The sequence below is a fragment of the Sturnus vulgaris genome, chromosome 6 (genome assembly GCF_052056855.1).
Source record: "Sturnus vulgaris isolate bStuVul1 chromosome 6, bStuVul1.hap1, whole genome shotgun sequence".
Taxonomy (NCBI): Eukaryota; Metazoa; Chordata; class Aves; order Passeriformes; family Sturnidae; genus Sturnus; species Sturnus vulgaris.
The window spans coordinates 24,293,904-24,316,056 of record NC_142248.1 but is presented as its reverse complement, the minus strand read 5'-3'; the positions used below and the strand labels follow the sequence as shown (position 1 = coordinate 24,316,056).

The 22,153-nt window shown below is 35.1% G+C and overlaps 1 protein-coding gene across 2 annotated transcripts in view; it reads right to left on the bottom strand.

Annotated features, from left to right (window-relative positions):
* MIPOL1 (mirror-image polydactyly 1) overlaps positions 1-22,153 on the bottom strand; it is a 186,083-nt gene that overhangs the window by 114,768 nt on the left and 49,162 nt on the right. For both annotated transcript variants that reach the window (XM_088167305.1, XM_088167306.1), the window contains 5 exons: positions 21,038-21,173; positions 19,953-20,058; positions 9,260-9,389; positions 5,191-5,224; positions 4,761-4,931 (listed from right to left, as the gene is read on the bottom strand). In XM_088167305.1, coding sequence (XP_088023431.1) covers positions 4,761-4,931; positions 5,191-5,224; positions 9,260-9,389; positions 19,953-20,058; positions 21,038-21,173 — 577 coding nt within the window. The remainder of the gene's footprint in view (positions 1-4,760; positions 4,932-5,190; positions 5,225-9,259; positions 9,390-19,952; positions 20,059-21,037; positions 21,174-22,153) is intronic.

Below are 22,153 nucleotides of genomic sequence, written 5' to 3'. Positions count from 1 at the left end.
CAGCAGCTGTCTGGCTCATAAAAAACTGTGAATACAGCATCCTACCTCTTCTTTTCCTGTTCCCAAATATCAGTGGCAAATGGCTCCTGACAGCCAAGAACTTGATTAGTATCCTTAATCAAGAAGTGCCAAAGGGTACCAAAACACAGAGTATAAAACCAAACTTCTAATTAAAAGTACAAAAATTAATGTCTCAAACTGTGGTTTGGCTTGCAAAAGGATCACCTCTGTCCCGAGTCATGAGGCACTGTAATCTGTCAACTGAGTATCCCCCAATTAAGGATCCAAGATCTGTAAATATTTTTCATCTACATTTCTTGTTTTTACATTTCATACAGCTTTTGGGTTTACTACCTCAGTAAGACCTGTTCGCTCCTGTGCTGAAAATGCCTTAATGCTCTGTGAATCACAGGCAACACAGAGTTCTACACACTACTTGGTGTAAACGCAGGAAAATTGCTTTAGCAGAACAAAACAAACAAACAAACAAACAAAAAAACCCAAACCAGCAAGAATCTGACTAGCTGTAAGCACAGACATTTATCAGTTATTAGTCATTAGTCGAAACTGATGATGAGAGGAAGTCAAGCATAGTGCATCTTGTCATTGTTTTCAATGACGATAAAGTGCTGCCTGCTGCCAAACAGCGCCTCAAAATGGAGAAGGATTCTTTAACTTGCTTCAGATGAGCAACTGGGTGCCTGCCAATTTTTTACATGAACAGTCATATGCATGTTCCTGCACAGCAGGATGTGGTCAAACTATTCAAAGCTGTAAAACCAGGTTTGCTTGCCAGTTATGTTATTGCTTCAAGATCAGTGTACTAGAGATGATATTTTGCCAGCCATGAAACCACTGCTATTCCTTAATAGCAAATTATATACATCTTTAATATTTAAAACTCTGTATAGAACTGACTGTTACCAATTTACATATCCCACATTTACAGAATTAGTTAGGACTGGAAACATATCAAACACACAATCTCCTAATCTCTTAATGAGCTTTAAAAAAACCACTTCCTTCAAGCTGTACCAATTAAAAGGTCCCCTTTCTTGTCTAAACCAGAAGAAAAGTAATTGTAATGGGTTACTCAAGTCTTCAGCTGCCAATCCTGTAATGATATTAACATTCCTGTCCACAAGGTGTGATGTGGCTAATAAGTGGCTGAGACACTGTACTGTATTGCCTCCTACTGGAAACCATTTCTTTGGAGTATTTTGTGAGGATCACACAACGTGACTATGCCATATGGAATCTCTGCTAAATGTCTGTAATTAACTGGATTACTCAAGCAAGAAAGATTTCTCAAGAAAGGTAAAACTGTGTTATGATCAACAGGACAAATCAGTTTTTTCCTTGAATGGGTTAAGACAAAACTGAACATTACAGACAAGAAAATGGTGTTTTATTTCTTTCAGAGGATCAGTCATAAAACATGCTGAAGATCCTCAGTATCACACAATATCTGTTCACTAACAAACATATCTTAGCAAATACAACCAAACTGTTGAGTTTGTTTTTTTAAGGGGGTTGATACAGGAGAAGATGGATGTCAATGTTTAGCCATGCTTTAGTTGTTTGTTTATTATTCACTTGAAAATACATACTAAAAGTAGTATCAAATATTTGAGTTTATACCATTTCATTTGTTTTCACACATACAAAAAGTAGTTTGCATATTTGCTCAGCAATCTAGCGAAAGATCTGAGATTATATACACTTGCACAGCTCAATACAAGGATAGAAGTGCCTCAATCTGCCTCCTAGTAAGAAGCAATGCTCATGCTGGAGATCTCAAAAAATATGCAAAGGTTTTTGGACGTTACAGTTAGAAAAAACATTTTCATGGCCTTTCCAAGACATGGACAGTGGTCTTCATTTTTTGAAGAATAAAAAATTATTAAAGTAAAATTCAAACAGAAGAGTCACAACTAGCTAATAACCGAGTATGCTTCAACTGCAGTCCAGTAAAATGCAGCTCAGTAGCTACCAGAAAAAGCATTATAAAACTGAATTTAATAGACTAGTTGGAAGTAATCTGCATTTACCTGGTCATAGGAAAGGCATAGTTTATAGAACGTCCATTCTCTAGAAATGTACTTTATTCCTCACTTGAAATCAAAGTACGTGTTTGAGCTGTGAAGGCTTTCAGATTATTGTTCCTTAGAAAAATCAGAAATCCTGTGAGTTGACCCCCAAAAGCTAGACACTACTTATGCTCGCTGCACTCAATTGCCGAATGCCAGGCTATTGTGAAGAAAATCAGTGGAAAGTAATAGATGCAGCTTCACTAAACACAGTCAGTCCAAACACTTATTATCATATAGGTAGTTCTCTACCATATGGAACCAGCTACATTGGTCACTCAAATGACATTGCTGTCTCCAGCACCACACAACAGCAGCCAGGAACAAAGCAACACCATGTGTCATGAAACATTCAACCTTCACTGCCCAGTGACCTCTGAACTTTACAAATGCGTTTTCCAGAGGATAGATACAGCAGGCTAATGGTTTACCCTATTTCTGCTTCTTCTCAACCTGCTCTCAATTCTCCCCTTCATATTTGATGCCACTTCCACAAAAAGAAAAAAATTTAAACTTGCAGATATTATGAATGCCTGAGGCAAATCCAGATCTAACTTCCAATAATTTGCATTTGTTATGCTAAGCATATACATCCCTGAATTATATCTAGTCCCTTTGTGGTCTATTGTAGAATCCCTCTCCTATTGTTCTTGCTGTTAGCACTGTAATAACTACTGCTATTGCAATGTTAACAAAAGACTACTAATAATTCAAGTATGGTACGAATTCCCAAGGAATCATCAAGTGAGAAACACAGGTAGAAAGTAGCTTCAATTCCAAGGATCTATTTTCTAGATTCAACAGTAACAGCTGTAAAAACATCACATGTTTGAAAACACAGGATGAATAGTTTTACTAATAACAATTAATTTAAAACAATGGTGGTATAAATGGCTAGCAATATCATAGTACTACAGCTTAATACCAAGTATTTACATCTTCATTTCGTGAGGATTTATTATTCTATTAATTTATTTTTTCAGCTGCAGTAGCATTACCTGTACATTTTCCTGATGTGCCCAAAGATGGCTTTTATAGTATGACACTTGAGCAACTACTATCTGAAATAATTATTAATTTTCAAGCTGATTACTTGGAAAATATTACTCCTTAAACAGGCAGCTTAAAATCAATTAAATTAAAAAGCGTATTAAAACGCCTGTCAAAAATATTCTTCTGACATTCATAGAAGTTTCATGGTCCAAGTACACCTGAAAGCCTACTTCAACAAAGAATCAAAAACCGAAAAAATGAAAATAAAACTATCAAGAGATCCTTCTGTTTTGCTGAAAGCTTTCCTGTTTCAAGCTACACTTTTCAAATGCCGTGTGCAAAGAAGAAAGAACATAAACTTTGGGAAGGGCTGTTGGATGTTTCCCAGTAGCTGTGCTGGGAAACAGCCCAGCAATATTATTATAAAAGGAAAAAAAATAGACTAAGAAAGTAAAATACCACCAATAATACATTAAGATTTTTTGTAATACATACTTGACAGACACAAAATATTTTAAGCACCAGGCAGATGGGGATTTCAAGGCTAAAGTAGGAGAGAATGTAGAAACAGTGACTGGAAAAAGTGTGAAAATTACAGTGCTTGTGGAGGGGGAACTTTTACCAGAGAATTTCTCAATAGAACATAAATTCAATTAACACTATTGATATCATTAAAGATCACAAACCTGACTTTAAATCTAGTAGAAATTACTTACATGTGGGCCAGCTTTGGTTACTTAGATTAAAATTCAAAGTTTTCAGTATTGGAAGAGTCAGATGAAATTTCTTGCCTGGCATAAATACATAAGGAGCTTCATCCAGTCTAAGATCTTTTCTCAGGAGATACATTCCCTGCTTGGACTGTTCCTCCCTACAACGTATTCCTATTGAGTTAAAATTCCGTTTAAAAAATGGTGGGTAAAAAACCTAAACTCAAACCAAAAAAAAAAACCAGAGAAAAACTCTTCCATGAGTTTTTCCATGAGATGAGAGAAGCAAAGAGACTCTCTTTATGGTGAAGAGAATGAAGTCAATTACTGTTCTCTCAAAATAGGAAATTGCAGGCAATGAGTGATCTGAGCAGAAAAAAGAACCCAGATTCTTTTAAGTCACGTAGTAGATGGGTAAGACTTTGAGAGTCAAGGACCACATGCTGACTTTTATCTCCTGAATGTAAAGCAACAAGGGGAGGAATTGCTTGCATTGTTGCATGTGGTACTGTTATCTACCTTTAATGTATATTTTTGCGACTTACAACCCTTTATAAATCCTTCCATCCCAGTTAACTGTCATCCAATGCATTTCACCAATACAGCATACTGCAGAACAAAGCCCTTAAAATCTTTTTAGATTGGTCAAGTCACTGAAAACGATTTCATTTTAGAAAGAAGACAGATAGTAATGAAGCACAAAAAATACAAACATAACTTTTCTCATGAAACACAATGATGCCGTTTTTAATGGGCACTACTACCATGAATAAAAAGTTGATCAGCAATCAGACATTTACTAAAAGGGCTCTCCTCTGAGATTTTCAAATGAGAGAGGTAAACAATATAATTTTCTTACCCAAAAGTAAACCAACCCCTGCCCTTCTCAAAAAAATAAAAAAAAAAAAAAAGAAGAAGAAACAAAAGAAATTTGCTACTGAGTGATTATATACTTGTAGAGACTTACTTGAGATAAAGCAGCATCTCGTTGTTCTATTACTGCATTCATTTCCTCAGCTATTATTTTCTTTTTACGTTCTTTGGTCCTGTGTATTCGGTTCAGAATTATAGCGCCATTCTTCAGTATATCTATCCCTGTGTCTGCATTGTTTATTCTGTTCAGTAATTCCTGTAATGTCTACCAACAGCATTATATGTTAGTCAGACATGAAGTTTTAATATATTTTATTTAATATAGGGTTTTAATTAATAGGCACATGTGAATTGTAAATTGACTGAGTGAAGTTATTGAATTTTCATATTGCAGCAAAGATGTACATTATTAGTGTGTCAATTCTTCTTTTTCCCACATCTTAGTTCTTGAAACCCACTCAATTGAACTTAAGCCTCTAAGATATAAGACTGACATCAAGAAATCTCCTCAGAGAATGGCTTACCATGTCATTTTCTTCAGGGTTAATATTTTCTAGCCTAGAAAAAAGGGACACAGAAAGCCTGATCAGTAGCATTTCCTTAGTGCAGCAAAATGAGTTCGCTTTTTAAATCTTTAGAACCTCAAGTAATTTCATTCTACTAGTCTTTAGAGTCAACCATGACACTGAACATATTAAAGTGCCACCTGCTCGACTCCATCTTTCAATAATGCTCCATATCTTCAGCACTGACTTCAGACTGTTAAGTTATTAATGTTTACTGCTATATATGACTACAAGGATCAATTGTTCATATGTGCTTAGATGAAAAAAGTTCCCCAGTGATAGAAATGACTGATGCTTTTATTTTATTTATTTCTGGGCTTACAACTTTTACTTTTGTTTTGTTTTGTTTTGTTTTGTTTTTACTGCACCCTAAATGAAACAGAACATGACTTTTGTTGATAGGGTTTTCTTCATTTTTAAGTAATTATTTTTCCACTTCTTTCTTCCAAAATGAGGGAAAAATCCCAAATCAGTTGAAGTTACTTTAAAAATACTTTGATTTTATATCTTGCATAAAATAGGAAACTAAGCCAATTCTTTGCAAGGTCCTTATTTAATTCTGGAACAAACCTGCCTGCACTTTCCTCCTTTTCTATTTCAACAGAACATATATTGACCTGTCAAATACAAAGATGATACGAAGAGTTTAGTCATACAGCATTGAACACTGGCTGTGTAAAAGTAGTAAGTGATAGCACAAAAATCTAATAAATGGGATAGCACACGTTTTATTTTACCTAATGTTAGTTAAATGGACAGAGATCTCTCTTCTGGAAAAATAAGCATATTAAAGTTACCTTACCACTCCACTGCTACTTACTTAATGGTGACATATACTAAAAGTAGCCTATGATGTTTTAAGACAGATACAGTGCCATTAAACGTCTTCTAAACAGCAACATTTTTTCAGCAGTGCTGTGACAGGCACTGCTCCAAAGCCATGGTTTTAGCTAGCAAACATTATAGAACACTTGACAGCATGCTACCACATTTTCCATTAGTTTTAGCAGATAACAGTACATAAGGCATAGTAAATCAACCAGTACAGAAATTTTTAAATTAAAAAAGAATTACTTCAGAATATACTATCAGTAGATATATCAGTATATATCGGTATATTTATATAGCATTCACAAGCAGCAACTTCTCCAAAATATTCAGTCAGCACCAGAACTAAACAAAATAAAGTAAAAGCAAACCTTTGCTTGTTTGACTTGTATTCCCAAAATAACACAAATAATAAAATAACAAACATAATAATATTAATTATTATATTACTATAATAAATTCTCAGATCTGGATCCTTGTAGAGTTCCTGCTTTAGGTTTTTACATTGTTCTAAGTGCTACTCCATGTGGGACTTAAAAATGGATCTCCAGCTAGTTTGTATTCACAATGAAAAGAACGGTATTTGTCAAAGTAAATTGGCAGGACTGACCCAGCTTCTCCAGAGGACTTCTACACTGCTAAAAGTGCAGGTCAACAAAATCACCCAGCCAACCAACAGGCTGGGTAAGCAAGGCACCTTAGGGAGAAATGGGAGTGGGAAAAAGAACATGAACTTCTGCCATAAGCATACCTTCAGCATATTACTGCCACAAGGGATCTGTCTGTAGGTATACAAACACCTCCTTAGGTGACAATATTTTCTAAAAAGTAGCATCCAGAGCTGAATATTTGCCCTGCTAAGTCTCCCTGTGCTGTGCATAGACAATGAATGAAAACCTCATGATTTTAAACCGAAGTAACCAAGGATTCCTCCTCCCCCATTTCTAAACACATTCTGATAACATAACCCCTAGGGCCAACAGGGCTGAAAGAATTTTGGTTGTTACAGTTAAATAATGACAATAGAGCTGCTGCAGCTGGTAATTTAAAGAAAGCATGAAGGCATTTGAAAAAGGTTGGCAGGCTGTTCAATATTGCACTCTTGTAAAGTTCTCTGATTGGAATAAGTCCAAAGCAGATGGAAAGAGTGACCTGTGCTCTAAAACTTGATGAGTGTGGCACAAGTAGCCAATGATCTTTATAAAAACCCCAAACCTCTATGTGCTCCACATCTGAGACAGGGAACTTGACCTTTTGAACCACCATAAGGAAGGAAGAAACTATCAAGGGTGGTAGTTAGGAAAGAAAGTTGGTGTTCTCCACAGGGAAATCTCCTATACCAGTTCTTAGGTTCTGAATGGCATCAGGGTATCAGACCTCTCTATACAGTATTGGAAAGAACACCCAAGTGAATGACAGCTAGTACAATTGCTGTTCTCTAAATGATGGCAATAAAATGTAATAGCTTGGTTTCAAAATATCAGTGAAGGGAGTTACTGACTCTCCTGGGAACAAGTACTACTTTGGCATTACCAGTGTATCCAGTGCCTTCTGCAATGACATACTTTTAAGGAAGGTACTATGCACGGTCTCTGAGAAATGGAGTTTCTTCTCTTTTCTTGTACTTTCGCTTAGAACTGTCAGTTTTCAAGATCATGAGTGAAGCAGACAGAAGGGGTTGAAAGGAAAACAAGTGAAGGTGTTCTGAGGGACGCGTGTGTCAAGAACTGTCACCTGTGTGTCTATGGATTCCACTGCAGAAAAAGCAGCAATATGTCAGAAACCCAGAAGTCACTGACCAGGTTTGTTGATCAGAATAATTAATTTTCTGCATTACTCGAGTGCTTTAAGATCAAAGATTTTGAGTTTAGGCTAACTACTTATATACAGGATCATGTGATGTTTGGAGCCATACAAAACTTTCTTTACTCTTGGAACATACAAGATTACAAGGTGGGCAGAAGAAATTGGAGAGTCAAGTAAGGCTCAGAGTTATGATGCCTCTTAGAGGAATTTAAAGCACATCTATAATTTTCTCAGAGACTGCTGTTTAAGGCAAGATTTCAGATGTATATGCACAAAGTCGGGCTCCGTAGAGATATTTAACAAACCATATACTAATTCTTGTGGGTATACAATCTCCTAATTTTGCTGCTGAGTCATATTTGTGACAAACACTGGGGCTGTGACAAACTCTAGCAACTTGTAAATTCTACAGAGTAATGGTGGACAAATTATGTGCAGATTATTGAAATTAATTCAGATAATATTCCCTGGCCCTAACTATAAAAATTCCCAAAAGAAGATGACTGGTTTTCTGCCCTAAAGAGGAGTGTTCTTAGTAGAATCAATTATTTAAAATATAATTGCCTGTCATTTAGTTAACTAGCAATTGCACCTAGTCAGTCTCCTACCACGAAAAGCTTGTTTGTTTTGTATTTCTCCTGGCAGAAAAGTAAGAGAAATTTCTCAGCCACTCTAGTCTTTGTGGGACTACTGTTTGAGGGACTAACAAAGATCATCACCAAGATCATCACAACTCATATGGACAAGGATTGTATGGAGCAGCAAAGTGTAGCTTCAAAGCTGCCTATATCCCAAAGGGAGAAAGAAACCACTCTTGACAATTTCCTCCTGACTTAGTTCTATTTAACATAAGATTACCTATTTCTGTTGTGTTAAATGGGATACATTAAAACCTATGAACTATTAATTGTACCCTTATTACCTTACAAACTGCTCCCAAACTAAAGATAGGAAAAAAACCCATATATTTTTACTGTGTCACCCATATAATTAGTAGAAATTTTGCTGTAGGAAATGTCTAGTGGGCTTAAAGCCTTGATTGATTTCCTATATGTTGCAACTTTTGACTGACATTCTGGTACTCTGTGTCAAAAGATCCCTATAAAATGTCACATTCATCTTATTTCTCCCTCAATAAATCAATACTGAAGCTTTTGATGATATTTTTAATTTTTGTGATCAAAATTATTCACCTTTCTCAATCTCCAGAGAAAAAGACGGTTTTACATAACAGCTAACAAATTAACCAATAACACAGTATGACTAGCCCTAGTCTATTTTATTGCATAGATAATAATGTGCTAAGTTTTCCTATAAGCACTGTTGAGCAGTTTATGACTGTCACAGACCGACACAACAGCCTTTTTACATGGTGCAGGAAATGTATACTCACTCTTTGAGAGACTTTTCTAAACGCTGGACACGCAGAAATGCTTCATCCCTCTCTTCGTTGGCTAACCTGAGCCTTGCCATGACAGCCTCATCACGTTCCCGCTGAGCAGAATAAACTTCTTCCACCAGAGCTGCAAAAGTGTGTTCAACAAACAAGTTTGACAGGGAAAAGCACTATTAGATGCACTTACATTGGCCTTTGCCACCACCTCCTAAAATCAACACTTCTCCAATAACCCTGGATTATTCTGCTATATTACTTAGACACAACACCAAATTGCTGTTAATTGTTACAGTCAATACTTTAAGGTATTAAATAAAGCTATGTGTTTTCAAATTCACCCCTATAAAATCTAACAGGGAAAGAAAGTGATTTGCTGGGCATTCTGAATACTTGCTTAATGGAAAAGTAATTCTTAAAACTCAGGATCATATAAGACACTAGCAAGTTTCTTCTAGGACACAGAGTTAAAAGTAATCATACATTAAAACTACTACCATCACACTGCTTCCTATCAGGGTGCCATAGTGATATTAAAAATTCTAATATTTTTATAGTCTGTCTCTAGTATCATAAGAGTGGCACAGCTGGCATCTCTCCTTCTCTGCCAAGCCTTTACTTTATTGTGTAATATACTGTTATATTATCTGTTACAGCATACATGGACCTTGGAGCATTAGGTACCAATAAACTAAGATTTACTGTCTATCCTTGGGAGCAAACTAACACCTTCAAGTCATTCCTCATCCTGAGCTTACATTTTCTCCCTGCCTCTCCCCTGTCAATATGCCTAACACCATCTCTGGCACACTGCCAGAATCCTTACCTCGACCCTGCCTCCACTAAAATCTTTATTCATACTTTCATCATTTCCCTCTGCAATACTGCAAATCTCTACTCACAGCCATCATAAAACCATGCATTCAAAATGTCTAGGGACTTTCAGATGCTGTAAGACTGCTGTCACTCCAAGACAGAGGACTATATCCTCTCTCACTGGAACCTCAAAAAACTCAACTGAGAATCAGTAGGTTCCTGAATTTTCCATCCTCCTTATCCCTTCCAGTCTGTCAAACTGAGGTATAGCCATAGTGTCTTAACATCACACTATAGTGTTTTTCAAATTTTGCTATTTACTTCTCAAGAACTTTCTCAATTAAGCCATTGCTGCTAGGCTTCCTGACTCCCTTTACAACTATCTGCTCCTCTCTCAACCACTGCTAAGCCATTAAAATCTCAAAGAAAGGCTTCCTCCCTCTTTACTTCCCACCTTTTACTAAAAGCCTAGAGCTTTTGTCCCTCCATTCTTACCTAAATTGATATTAACCTTTGTTACCTTTATTTGTTATTTTACTCTTCGCCTCTGTACATTATTGCACAAAAAAAACTTCATAGTGGAATATATAATGAAACATTATATTGTTTTTCACAGAATGAAACAGTAGAAACACAGTAGCACATGTTTCTGTAGCAGCTATATTGATGGCAAAAAATACATTTTATCAGTACCAAGAAAAAAGGAATCCTCTTGTCCTCAAGCTGGGGAGAAGACTGTCACTGAGGAGTAAGGAAGTATTTTTTGCAGGCCTAGCAAAAGGTTGCAGGCTAACTGCAGATTACACAAAATCAGTCTGGGAAAGGCTAAATGTTACTCTTGAAAATGCAGTCCCTCCCCACACAAAGTCTGCAGAGGAGCTACAAGCCTAGTCAGCAGGTCAGAGCTGTAACAAGTTGTGTCCCAACAACAACAACAAAAGAAATTCAGCATTGGAAGCGCATATTTTGAAATGTATGCAAAAATTAGCAAACACTGATTAAATTCTCTTTAATCCAGAAGAATAGTGTCTTTTTCCCTTGAAGATCTATTACCCCTGATTGCAACAAGAAAACTTTGCTTGATGTGGAATGGAAAAACCAAGAAAGGAGTAAGGGCAGCTGTAACACTGCACTGGCTGGTATCCAGCAGTAAGTTTGCAGCACTTGCAGAGAATGCATCTGATATTTGCAAAGGCAGGTGGCTCAGCAAGGACAAGAAAAAAACATATGAGGTAGCTTAGGCTGTACGTTTCAGCTCACCAGACTTTCACTTCAATTGCTGAGATCTGTGATGGCAGGGAAACTAGTGCCAGAGCAATGACTGCCTGGGTAAACTACAGGGCAACTACTATGTCCTGACTGGATCTGGAATACAATTATTACCTATCAGTACCTTAATATATTTGTTTGCTGTAGTTTTTCCAGTAAATTATGTCAATTTATCTAGGATCGTAACAGAGACACTTCAGAGAGAACCCCTTCCACAAAGCTGCAAGTGGACACACCATGCAATTTTCACAATGAAAAAAACCATTGCTGCAATGAATAGACAGTTGTCTAAAATAACTGAAGATTTGGCATTTCTTACTCTTCTGAGGTTAATTATTTTCCAGTTTAGTTAACTTCTTTCTGGCCTCTTTAAGTGTACCTTAGAACACCCTAAATTTGTTAATCTAGAAACCCCACAATTTGTTGACTCCTGCAATGGATCTTGAACATACGTGTACACACAGAGTGTCTGTCTTTTGGTGTATCTAAATCCCTCTCTGTAAATATAGCCAATGGTAATAATGACTATACAGGCTTTTAAAAAACACACTAATGCTTATTTAACTAATGGTCATTAAACCAAAGTAATGTACACATAACAGTATGAAAACATTCAAAAAAAGATATTTTTCAAGTTATTTAAGCATCCTGCTTATCTGAAATCTTACCACCCCCGACAGCAGCTCAGATTGCTAATTGCTAACAGTGAACCCTTCCCCCACTCAAAAGTCTATTACAAAACACTGTATTTTAACTATCAGCTATGAAAAGTGACTTAAATTGAGCAACTCTTTCTTGTTGGTTTCTTATCCTTCCACTAAATTAAAGCTATACAATGGCTACACATTTCTGACTCTTATTTAATATTTTATGAATTCCTTTTTTCCTACTATAGGGAATATTATGACAGTCACATGACTGCAGGTAGTCTGAACATGCCCCATTCACACTGAGCTACGGATGAGTCACAAGTAGAAGTTCAGGACCGTAAGGACCACAGCATGCTTCAAATAAATGAAAAGCATACACATTTAGGTCTCAATGCAGCAGCAAAGCAAAACATTTTGCACCATATCTAGGAAAACGAGTATAAGCTGTCCAGATAGAGTCATTGAAAGAGTGGCATGAAATTCCTTCATATTAGAAAGAGTAAAAATTATCTAATTATCATCTCTATGCATCTTAAAAATGTGAGGTGAGAACTGACTGAGAGTAACACCAAGTCATGCTTCTAAAATTCCATTCAAGATATGACATATCCAGCAAAACACTAACTCCATACTGCCACACTGACTTGGCACCTGATCCAAAGAAAACGCAGATCCAGATACTTTTTCACCAACTGCTCTGGTTGACATTAGAGTGTTTTCCTTGGAGACCTTATAGTGGCATACCAACCATCCCTATCCTTTCAGTCTTGAGGCCTGACCAAAAAGAAACACAAATTCATAGAGAATTCATATTTCAGGTAAGAAAATGACATACAGAAATGAAGTATGAGTAGTCTAGCATTAAGCTAAAATGAATTGTGTCATTTACTAATATATATATATATATATATATATACACATCCATATAATGGCATTCAAGAGTTAAAATATTTAAATCCCAGACAAGTGAATTAAGAAAAAAAGGATTATTTTCCCATGCTTGCAAATATTGTAGTATATAAAAGTACAGCACTACTATTTAGTTGTATAAACTTGTTTTGGAAGAATTTAATAACATCTTCCTCCTTGTAACTAAACCCCCTGCATAGTCTAAAAGAGCTCTTTATTTTAAAAGAATCATTATGCTAAACTCATCAATTCTAAAACATTTTTAGTTTTTAGTAAAGAAAACAATTGTAAACAGAGAGCTTTTGTAAGGTAGATAGCTATTACAAAGTTCACTTAGAAAATCAATATAGCATTTTAGCTGGAATTTGCTCATTAAACACCCACAGCTCTAATGCAAATTATGATGGAATGAATAAAGCAAATACATATGCTTCTTTCTTTTTATTAAATGTAAAATCTACTGTTAATTGCATCTGGTATGTCATATAAACTTTTCTCCTTAACTATTAAATGGAAGCTTTTACAAAAGTCATTAGAGATTCTCTTTCTTTGACTTGTATAAATTTCAATATTTGTTCAGTAAAGGTTCACAGCAGTTAAATTACATTAACAAATATTATTAGCTACTATGTAAGCCAACTAAGTAAAATACTTATATTGCAGGTAAAACAAATCAATGGGTGTTTACAATAATATTTGGATATGTCCATTTTTAAACAAGCTTATCAAATATCATGTAATTCTTAGTCAAATGAGAGAGACTCAAAGTAGATTTTTTTATCCCAAATACTCAAATTTGTTTAGTAAGCTAATTGTTTTCTAATATGGGCAAAAGTAAATATGAAGAAGATGAACCATACCAAGTATGAGTTTACTGAGTCAAAGCAATGTACATATTTTCTTAGTTGAACCTGATTCTTTTGGCAAACTTGTCTCCTATACTTTTTAAACCACCTTTAAAACAGCAGTACTGAGAAGGTGTGCTGGAAATCATTCTAGTTTAAACAGTATTTCATGATTTTCCAAACAAGGAACTTTGAGGGAAGCAAGGAAAGCACGACTCCCAGGATAAAAGTCTGTTTGCTTATTTCCTAGAGGTCATCTGTGTAAATAAAATAAACTGAGTAAGAGAGGCAAAAGAGGAAAATTTTGGGACTAAAAACATTTATGGCAGCAGAAATCACTTCACATAACTCATTAAAAAAAGTAAAATTAGAATACAGTCCAGGTCTTATATAGAAAATAGGAGATCACTATCTGCACTGCTACCGTATTTCAGAAGATGTAGTAAATACTCTAACACTATAATAACTGGTTTTCAATAAAAGTCAGTTTTACAGATATATTAAATTTTATTTAACCATATGGATATATGCTTGTTCTCCCTACAGAAATACAAACATGTATGTATTTGTCATCCACTCAAATTAGAAATCAAAATCCTCTGATATTTCCTTCTACTAAATTTAATGACTGAGCTCACAACTCCTAAATAAAATTAAGAAAAAAATCCTGAATTGCATGAAAGCCTTTAAAATGTGTCATTAATTGGTCTCTGCTTATACATGTTACAAAATGCAGATAATCCCTAGAAATGTTCAAATTCTAAAGCTCTTACAGAGTCCTCATTCAGGTTAATGGCAAACTATCAGGAGCTCCAGGGCTCACTGTCAACTTAAAAATAGTGCTGACATGTTCTATTACAAAACAGACAACTTAAGTTCCCTGCTCTTTTTTGAAAGCTACCATTCATTTACTTTCAGTTATGATGTATAACTGAAAAATAAAACAGTGATAAGAAGATCATAGGAAAACTACTTAAGAGTTTTCATCAGTCTGTACCAGGAGTTATAGACTAAAAGTAATTTACACCTAAATGTGACTTTATAGATAAAGCAATCTGAACAAACACTGATAGAACACACTGACTTCTTTATTACTTTGTGTTTGTTGTATGTATTTAGTGCATAGCATTCATCTGCTCCTACATTTCCAATGCTATAAAAAGAGTGTTCTTAATAAAAGGCTAAAGTTGCTTAGTGGCAGCTCTGCATAGGGTTTTCTTTGTGTACTCAGATCGCAATTCAATTTAAAAAAAAATAAAGTGGAAAAGAATAGGAAGGAGTATTATACACAGACCCCAAGGCAGTTCTTGTGAAAGCCAATCCCTGTACAATACTTAAGCCTCTGCCTCTAACACACTAAACACAGCTGACTTCAAAATTCAAACCATAATGCTGTTAAACTTTTTTCTTCAGTGCATAATTGCTGATGCCTGAATATTTACTTTTAGGGGGAAAATATCGCATTGAAGTTTTCAATTTATAATTTGTCATGTTAAAGGAAAGTTTTGTAATGCCCCAAGAAGTAGACCATTTGCAGACCTTTTTATTCCTGAATAAAACCCAATTCTTTATGCTCATCCAGCACTTGTGTGGAAGAAAGAAAAGCCAGACTAGTCATAAAAAATGCAGAAGAAACTGGCTTGCTTTTTACATACAAGCTCCACTAATAAATAGCTTAGTAATTGGCAATTTAATCTATGCTAACCCATCGTATATTGTATTTCCAAGAGTTGTATGCAGCTTTTTGACAATCAACAATTCTGACAATCTGAAGGTAAAATCACATTGTTTCAAATTAAGCTGTTAAAAATTAAGCCAAGAATTTCTCAGTCACAATGCCCCACCTTGGGGTTTTTTCTATTTTTTAGATGGATTGCCTACCTTCCCATACAGAGGATTCAAATCCTCTAGCTATTTTCAAAATTGGGTTATTTATCAGGAAATATTTTGAAAGGATATTCAGGAATTAGTATTGCATAATGAAGCATTTAATAGGATAAACGCACTAAGAGTTATATAGACTAAATTTATTAATAAATTATGCACAGAAAAGTGGTTTAGGGAAGCATATGCATTACCTTCTTAAACTGTAAAATATCATTCATATTTAGGTTTATAAACATGAGAGTTGGGAACTACTGAGTTCTTTTGGCTAAAGCCCAATATTGGCCTTATTTCAGTTTAATTGGAAGAGGATCTTGAATTCATCTTCTCCATGAGATATCAGGAACCTGGATTTCTGTTTGTACCAAAGGTTAATAAGAAATGTGTCTGCAAAAGTCAAACAGCATTAAATACCAAAAACTGATTATTATTCTGCAGGAGTTGTTCTGTCATTCATAATCTCTCCATGCTCCAACCTTCCACAGCTAATCTTTAATGGATGACATGCAGGAAAGAAAAATAACATCTAAAAAGGGACTCTAAAGTGAGCTTTGAAGAAATGGAAAATACTTTTCTTCTGTGCTGAAAGTTATTGCCACCCCAAGTTTATTACCAGCAAGATTACTTATTTCCTCTTACTTTATGGATATTAAATCAAATTAACTCTAAGCTAACAGCCACTTGAATATTTGTTTTTACTTTTGCTATTAAATCTATTGCACATGCATATTCAGTAATTATTTTTCAAGTTAATTTAGAAAACTTCAAATAATGTTCATGAATATTTCCACACCATATTCAAGAATTCCAAAATACCACAAATGTATATTCATAACATTTTCATAAAAACAGACCTGAAATAGGGACTTCATTGTAGGTATATTGCCATAGTTTCCAAGAGACTGAAGGTTGTGCAATATATACCATCATGTTAGAAATACCACTTTCCTCTTTTTCCACACTGTATTTCCTATCATTACCTTGGTCTTTCAGAGAGCATCTACAGAAAGCTAATACAGTTTTCAGGCATTGAAAATGGTGTGAAACCCCTAGCAGGCCTGGACTCAATCTTGCTGAGCTGATGTTGATTTAAGAAAGTATTAAATTTTGGTAACATTATTATTAGACACTGGCACAAAACCCAACTCATGGAATGTTGTTACAGAAAGATTTAAGGATAAATATTTTTATTATATTTTCATTCAGTATTATTCTTAGTCTCAATATATACTCTGATAGCAACAAAAATATTCCGAGAGCTCCTGTTCTGATGCCAACTATGGTATATCTCGCTGCAGTAGTGGCACTGTGAGAACAGGGCTTTGATAATTTTTCCAGTTGAGAGAAATTACCACTATGCTCTATAATTCTCCCTTACACTCAACCAGCTCCTTCCTCTAAAAGTTCCTATATACCCCCTGTTTGATTCTCTCACTAGGAAAAAATTGAAGTCACTTACTACATCCATCCAAAGTGAGATCTGTTCTCTCAGCTAGTTGTTTTGAAGACTTACTCCTTTGCAATGCCTCCATCTTGATTTTCCAGTCTGTCCTCAGAAGGTGGATGCTCTTTCCCCTTTCCACCAGTACAGGTGGCACCCACTCCCTTTTCTGTCCAACATATGAAAGTTCTGGACCCCCAAATATCAAGATCTGGCTATTCTTCATACCCACTTCAGACATGGTGTTCCCTTTTTTGCTTACACCATCCTAGCGTCTGTTCTTTCATGATGTGCTCTTCCCTGAGTTTTCCTGATGTTGCCTCCATTTCTGTTCTTCTTCATGACAGGGAGTGAAACTAACAGCACCTTCTGACATTGAGTCAGAATGACACAAAGTCCAACAGAAGAATAATGAATAAACTGCAAGAATCTGTGGTAACTATGACCACCAGAATCAATAGTCTCTAATACTTAAAAGCCTGAAATCAAAACTTTAAATTGCCTAATCATTTTTAGCCATAACTACCTGACATAGAAATAGAGACACAAGGAAGTTTTAAAATCCATTTTCAATGCTAGTAAAATTTTAAAATAAAAACATTCTGAAAGTAAGTTATTTACGGCACACAGTATTATACTTTTCTTCCATTATGTATATCTTCTGCCTTAGTTCTACCCTTTCTTCTTTTCTTATTAAGCATTTCACAAATTTACCCTTTTTTTCTTCACTTTTTCCTTTGAACAATGTAAAAATCATAAACTGACAATCTTTGGATTATTTGTTTCTGTAGACTGCTGTAGCTTTGTTTCAAAATGCCCTTTGTCTTCACTTTTCAATTCTTTCCATGGGACTTGTTTAGGTAAAACCTATCAATTAGAGGGTTACCTTTTAAAACAGAATTCTAATATTCCTCAAAGTAGATAACACTTTTATGGTGTACCTTTCTTATGTTCTTTACAATATAATTTTGTGGAGTCACTTACTTATCATAAAGTCAGTACTAAGTAATAATAAAAATGCAAACACCCATATTTACAAGCTTCACTCTACCATGTGTTACACACTGCAGTAATTAAACATTAACTAGTAACCTGAAATCACAGTAGCATGTGTTCTCCCTTCCTCAAAGAACTTAATGCAGGGGGATAAGTTTTTCCTTAAACACACCGTCTGTTCTTTATTAGGTTCTGCTTATCCATTAGAACTCTCCCCAAGGCTTTTATGGGAGAGATATACAGAGGCTTCCACAAACCCAGTTTGGTTCACATAATTCTAGATTTCAAACCATTTATACAAATTTGGTAACATTCTTAAAACTGTAAGACAGGAAGCAAAAAAACTGTGAAATATTAACGATGCTTCCTTTTGGCAAACAGTTTAAGTAGTAAGGAGCCCCTTGCCCTCTCTCTTCAGCATTTAAAGGATTTTATACTTCCTGCACTCATAAAAGGAGAAAAAAAGGTTATTTTTTTAAAGGTCATTGTTATTACACTATGTAGCTATCTTTAAAATTTGGTTTAGTCTTCCTTTTAAAATATAATAAGAATAAGAATAAATAGAATCAGCATGTTAAATTATTATATCCATATTCATGCCACTCTGTTTTGAAGAGAAAAATATGCTTAGGACATAATTAGAAAGTTTAAGCAGTAGTGCAGGAAAACAACAATTTCCTAACAAGTATTTCAACTGTATCCATGAAAACAAAACTACCGTTGTTTTTGACACACCTTTCTTTCCAGGTTTTAATGAGCAATGGACACCTATACCAAAGAGAATCAAGTACAGAGGTAAACACTGGGCAAATATCCAGGAACAAACACAAAACTTCATATTCAAGCCAAACAATCTGCAATAGCATTTGGCTGGTGGATATAACAACCACACAAAGTGCAGATTTTTCTTCCTTCTGAAAATAAAGCAAGCAGTTATGTGAAATTAAATAAGAATAAAATTATGCCTGTATTTCATTTTTTCTCTAAGATGTTCATTACATTTGACTTTCCCTTCCCCCACCACAGAAAACCTAGGAACTCTCTTTTCAATCTATAATATCCACAGTATACCATATTCTCAGGAGTTTGATATTAAGTGGAATGTCAGCCATCTGTTTTTCAGCTAGAGAGTTTATTATCTGCTCCATTTTCCTGAAGATAGTTACTCCTCCTTTTAGTACAAATATTTTGTGGACCACTATTAGAACTATTAATACTCTATGAAGTGTGTGTGATCAATGAGGAAACAATATAGAAACCGTCTCCATGCTATGTTCTATCCAAAGAACAATTAGCAATAAATACAAGCACATGTTCACTTTCATCTATAAACTTAAAAACCTTTCCTTCTGAGAATTCATATAAACTTCATTCACTGGATATATGTCATTATCTGACAAAAATTCATTTTAACTACCAAAAGAGCAGATTTTTCAAGAACAGCGCAGGTCTCTAGTTGAGGTGAATGCGAGACTATCTCCAAACACGGGGAGGGGGTAGTATTGCTCTGAACCAGCTAAAACAATAAGTGGTATTTGAACTGCTGGTTGAAAGGTAGAGGCACTGGTAATCATTATTTCCCCTTGTTTGTTCAGGACCTTCCAACAAAACAAACAACCTTTTTGTGATTGGATTGACATGGTGTTAACAATGCATTTAATGCCCAAATCAGTATGAATACAGGTAAAGCTCCTACTAATACCAGTACCAGGATGTTAAAGCCATCTATTTTCTAAGCAACTCTAAACAGCCACACATAAAAAAAAAAGTCAAATCTTCCCTCCTTTAGCAAATAAAGCTAACATTCACCAGGCCACGTCATATAGCAACCACGGGTACTGTATGAGCCATACAGCCATCTGTTAAACGCTTGCCTACTGTACCTGCAATCTTCTCTGCAATCTTAGCTTCTGTAGCTCTGTCTTGCAATTCTAAGTCCAGTTGCATTGTCTTCAGCTCTTTGTCCTTTTCAGCCAGCTTGTCTTGAAGCTGAATTGAACAAATGGATAGTAAGATTCTCATCTGGTTCAAACGATCAACCAGTACTTTCAACCACAATAAAATTTCAAATAACAATTTCTCACCCCCAACATACAAACACGAAGCATTAAAAAGGAAGTTAAATTTATTGTATTTATTTGTTTAAAGAACAAGTGTTAATAGTATCTTTTTTATCATCTGGCCTTTCTTACTCGGTGAGACAAGTAGCAATGAGTATGCCATCGTTTTTATTTTTGATTCTCTTCCTCAGGTATCACCAGCTGTAGTCCTTCTTGCTAAGAAAGTTCAGAACTGCATGTAATATAATGTAGGTGGTTGCATGAATAGCCTGTTTCCTGCCAAGATACAGACATCACAGTCTGAAAAGACTTGTGTAAATGCATTTTTTTTCATGTTCTTCATCAGATATAAGATTGGTATTCTTTCACACATTGAGGCCTTTCCTTTTAAAGGGTATTCACTAAATCTGTTCTTGGACAGATATCTGAGCTTGAATATTCAATGACACTTCATGGAAAGACTAGAGACTGTTAGGTTGTTTAGACACATGCAACCACAGCTAATACTAGAAGCAATGCAGTGTCCAAGGAAGATGGAATTTTCTCCCCTTCAATAAAGCTGAGTTATCAGGGCACATTAATTATCTAGGTAACATGTACAGAAGCATCAGAAGAATGAGCTCCAGATTCTACCCATGAAATCTTGGTCTAGTCTTCGGTCTTCATTGGTTTTCACCCAGGGTGCAATAATCTATGTAACCGATTAAAAAAGTCAGAGTAGGTTGGAGGGGCTTTTTTTAATTACAGAGAAATAGTTGTTAAGCAGGTAAGAATCCAGAATGACAGGAAGCTAGTGATTGGTGCACTAAAATAAACAACAAAACGAAATCAGGCACAGTTTAAAATGTATGTTTTGCAAGGCAATTATATAAAAGCAAATATTGGTATCTTGAATATCTCAATTGTACCTTTTTATTTTTGGCCCTCAGAGTGTCCAATTCTTTTAAAAGGAATGCAGTTTCTGTTTTTCCACCTAAATTTTCAGCATCGCTCCATGATGATGTAAATTCAGGGAGCACCCTGTTATCCTTTCTTTCTACGGTGCTGTATTTTGGAAAGAAAAAAAAAGAAAATAAAAATAATTAAAAAAACAGGTGTTATTCCACCCCTCTGAAACAAAATGCACAGAAATAAATTATCAAAACTTAACAAACTTTTTAACAACTGCAAATGTATTAAATAGGAAGAAAAAATGGATGCCCTTCTACCACTTCTTAAAGCTCTAACTCTGAAAAGAATCTGTAAATATGGAGTAGTAAATAAATATCCTAAAGTACTAAGGCAAAAACCAGATGAATATAAATTGGCTATGAAACCTATAAACAGCAAATGTTTAAGGAAAGCAAATATTAAAAACCATTACTTAATACAGAGCAAAAAGTAATAAAACATTTGGGGATCAAAGTGATGCTCAGGTTTAAGCAAATCAAATTTTTTTGTAGGATGATTGCACAGGAATTGATATGAGAATATCCATAAAAAAAGATCTAGGAATACATCTTAAAGAACTCTGTAAAATGATTGTATGATTCTAAATATTATAACTGACAACAGGAATTCCATTCTGCATGCCACTTAAGAGTTTTAAAATAACTTATCATTCGTTGCCATAGTTGCCACAGACAACTTAGAATAAGACAAGATTCAATGGTCAGAAAAATTCTGTCTCAAAGTAAGACTCTCATAAATCTTCTTGGGTATCCATTGATAGTCATAGATCACTCAGATCTCACTTGTAGCATGGCAGCAAAATGAGTAAATGAATGGACTGAAAAGAGAACTAGCAAATATTTTTTAACATTTGCTTTTCTTAAGCATTTTCTGGGTATACTTCATAGCCAATAACTGGCAAGAAGTAGTCACAGAAAAGCTATACCTTCTGAGCTCCTGTTTCCACTGTAGACATTATTTTATGTGTAATTCATATCCTAGAAAGATAAAGAAAGCTATCTATTGCTCCAAAGAGTCATTCTCTTAGGCAGAGAGTTTTCTGTATTCAGCCACCCTTTTTTTCACCTGCTTCC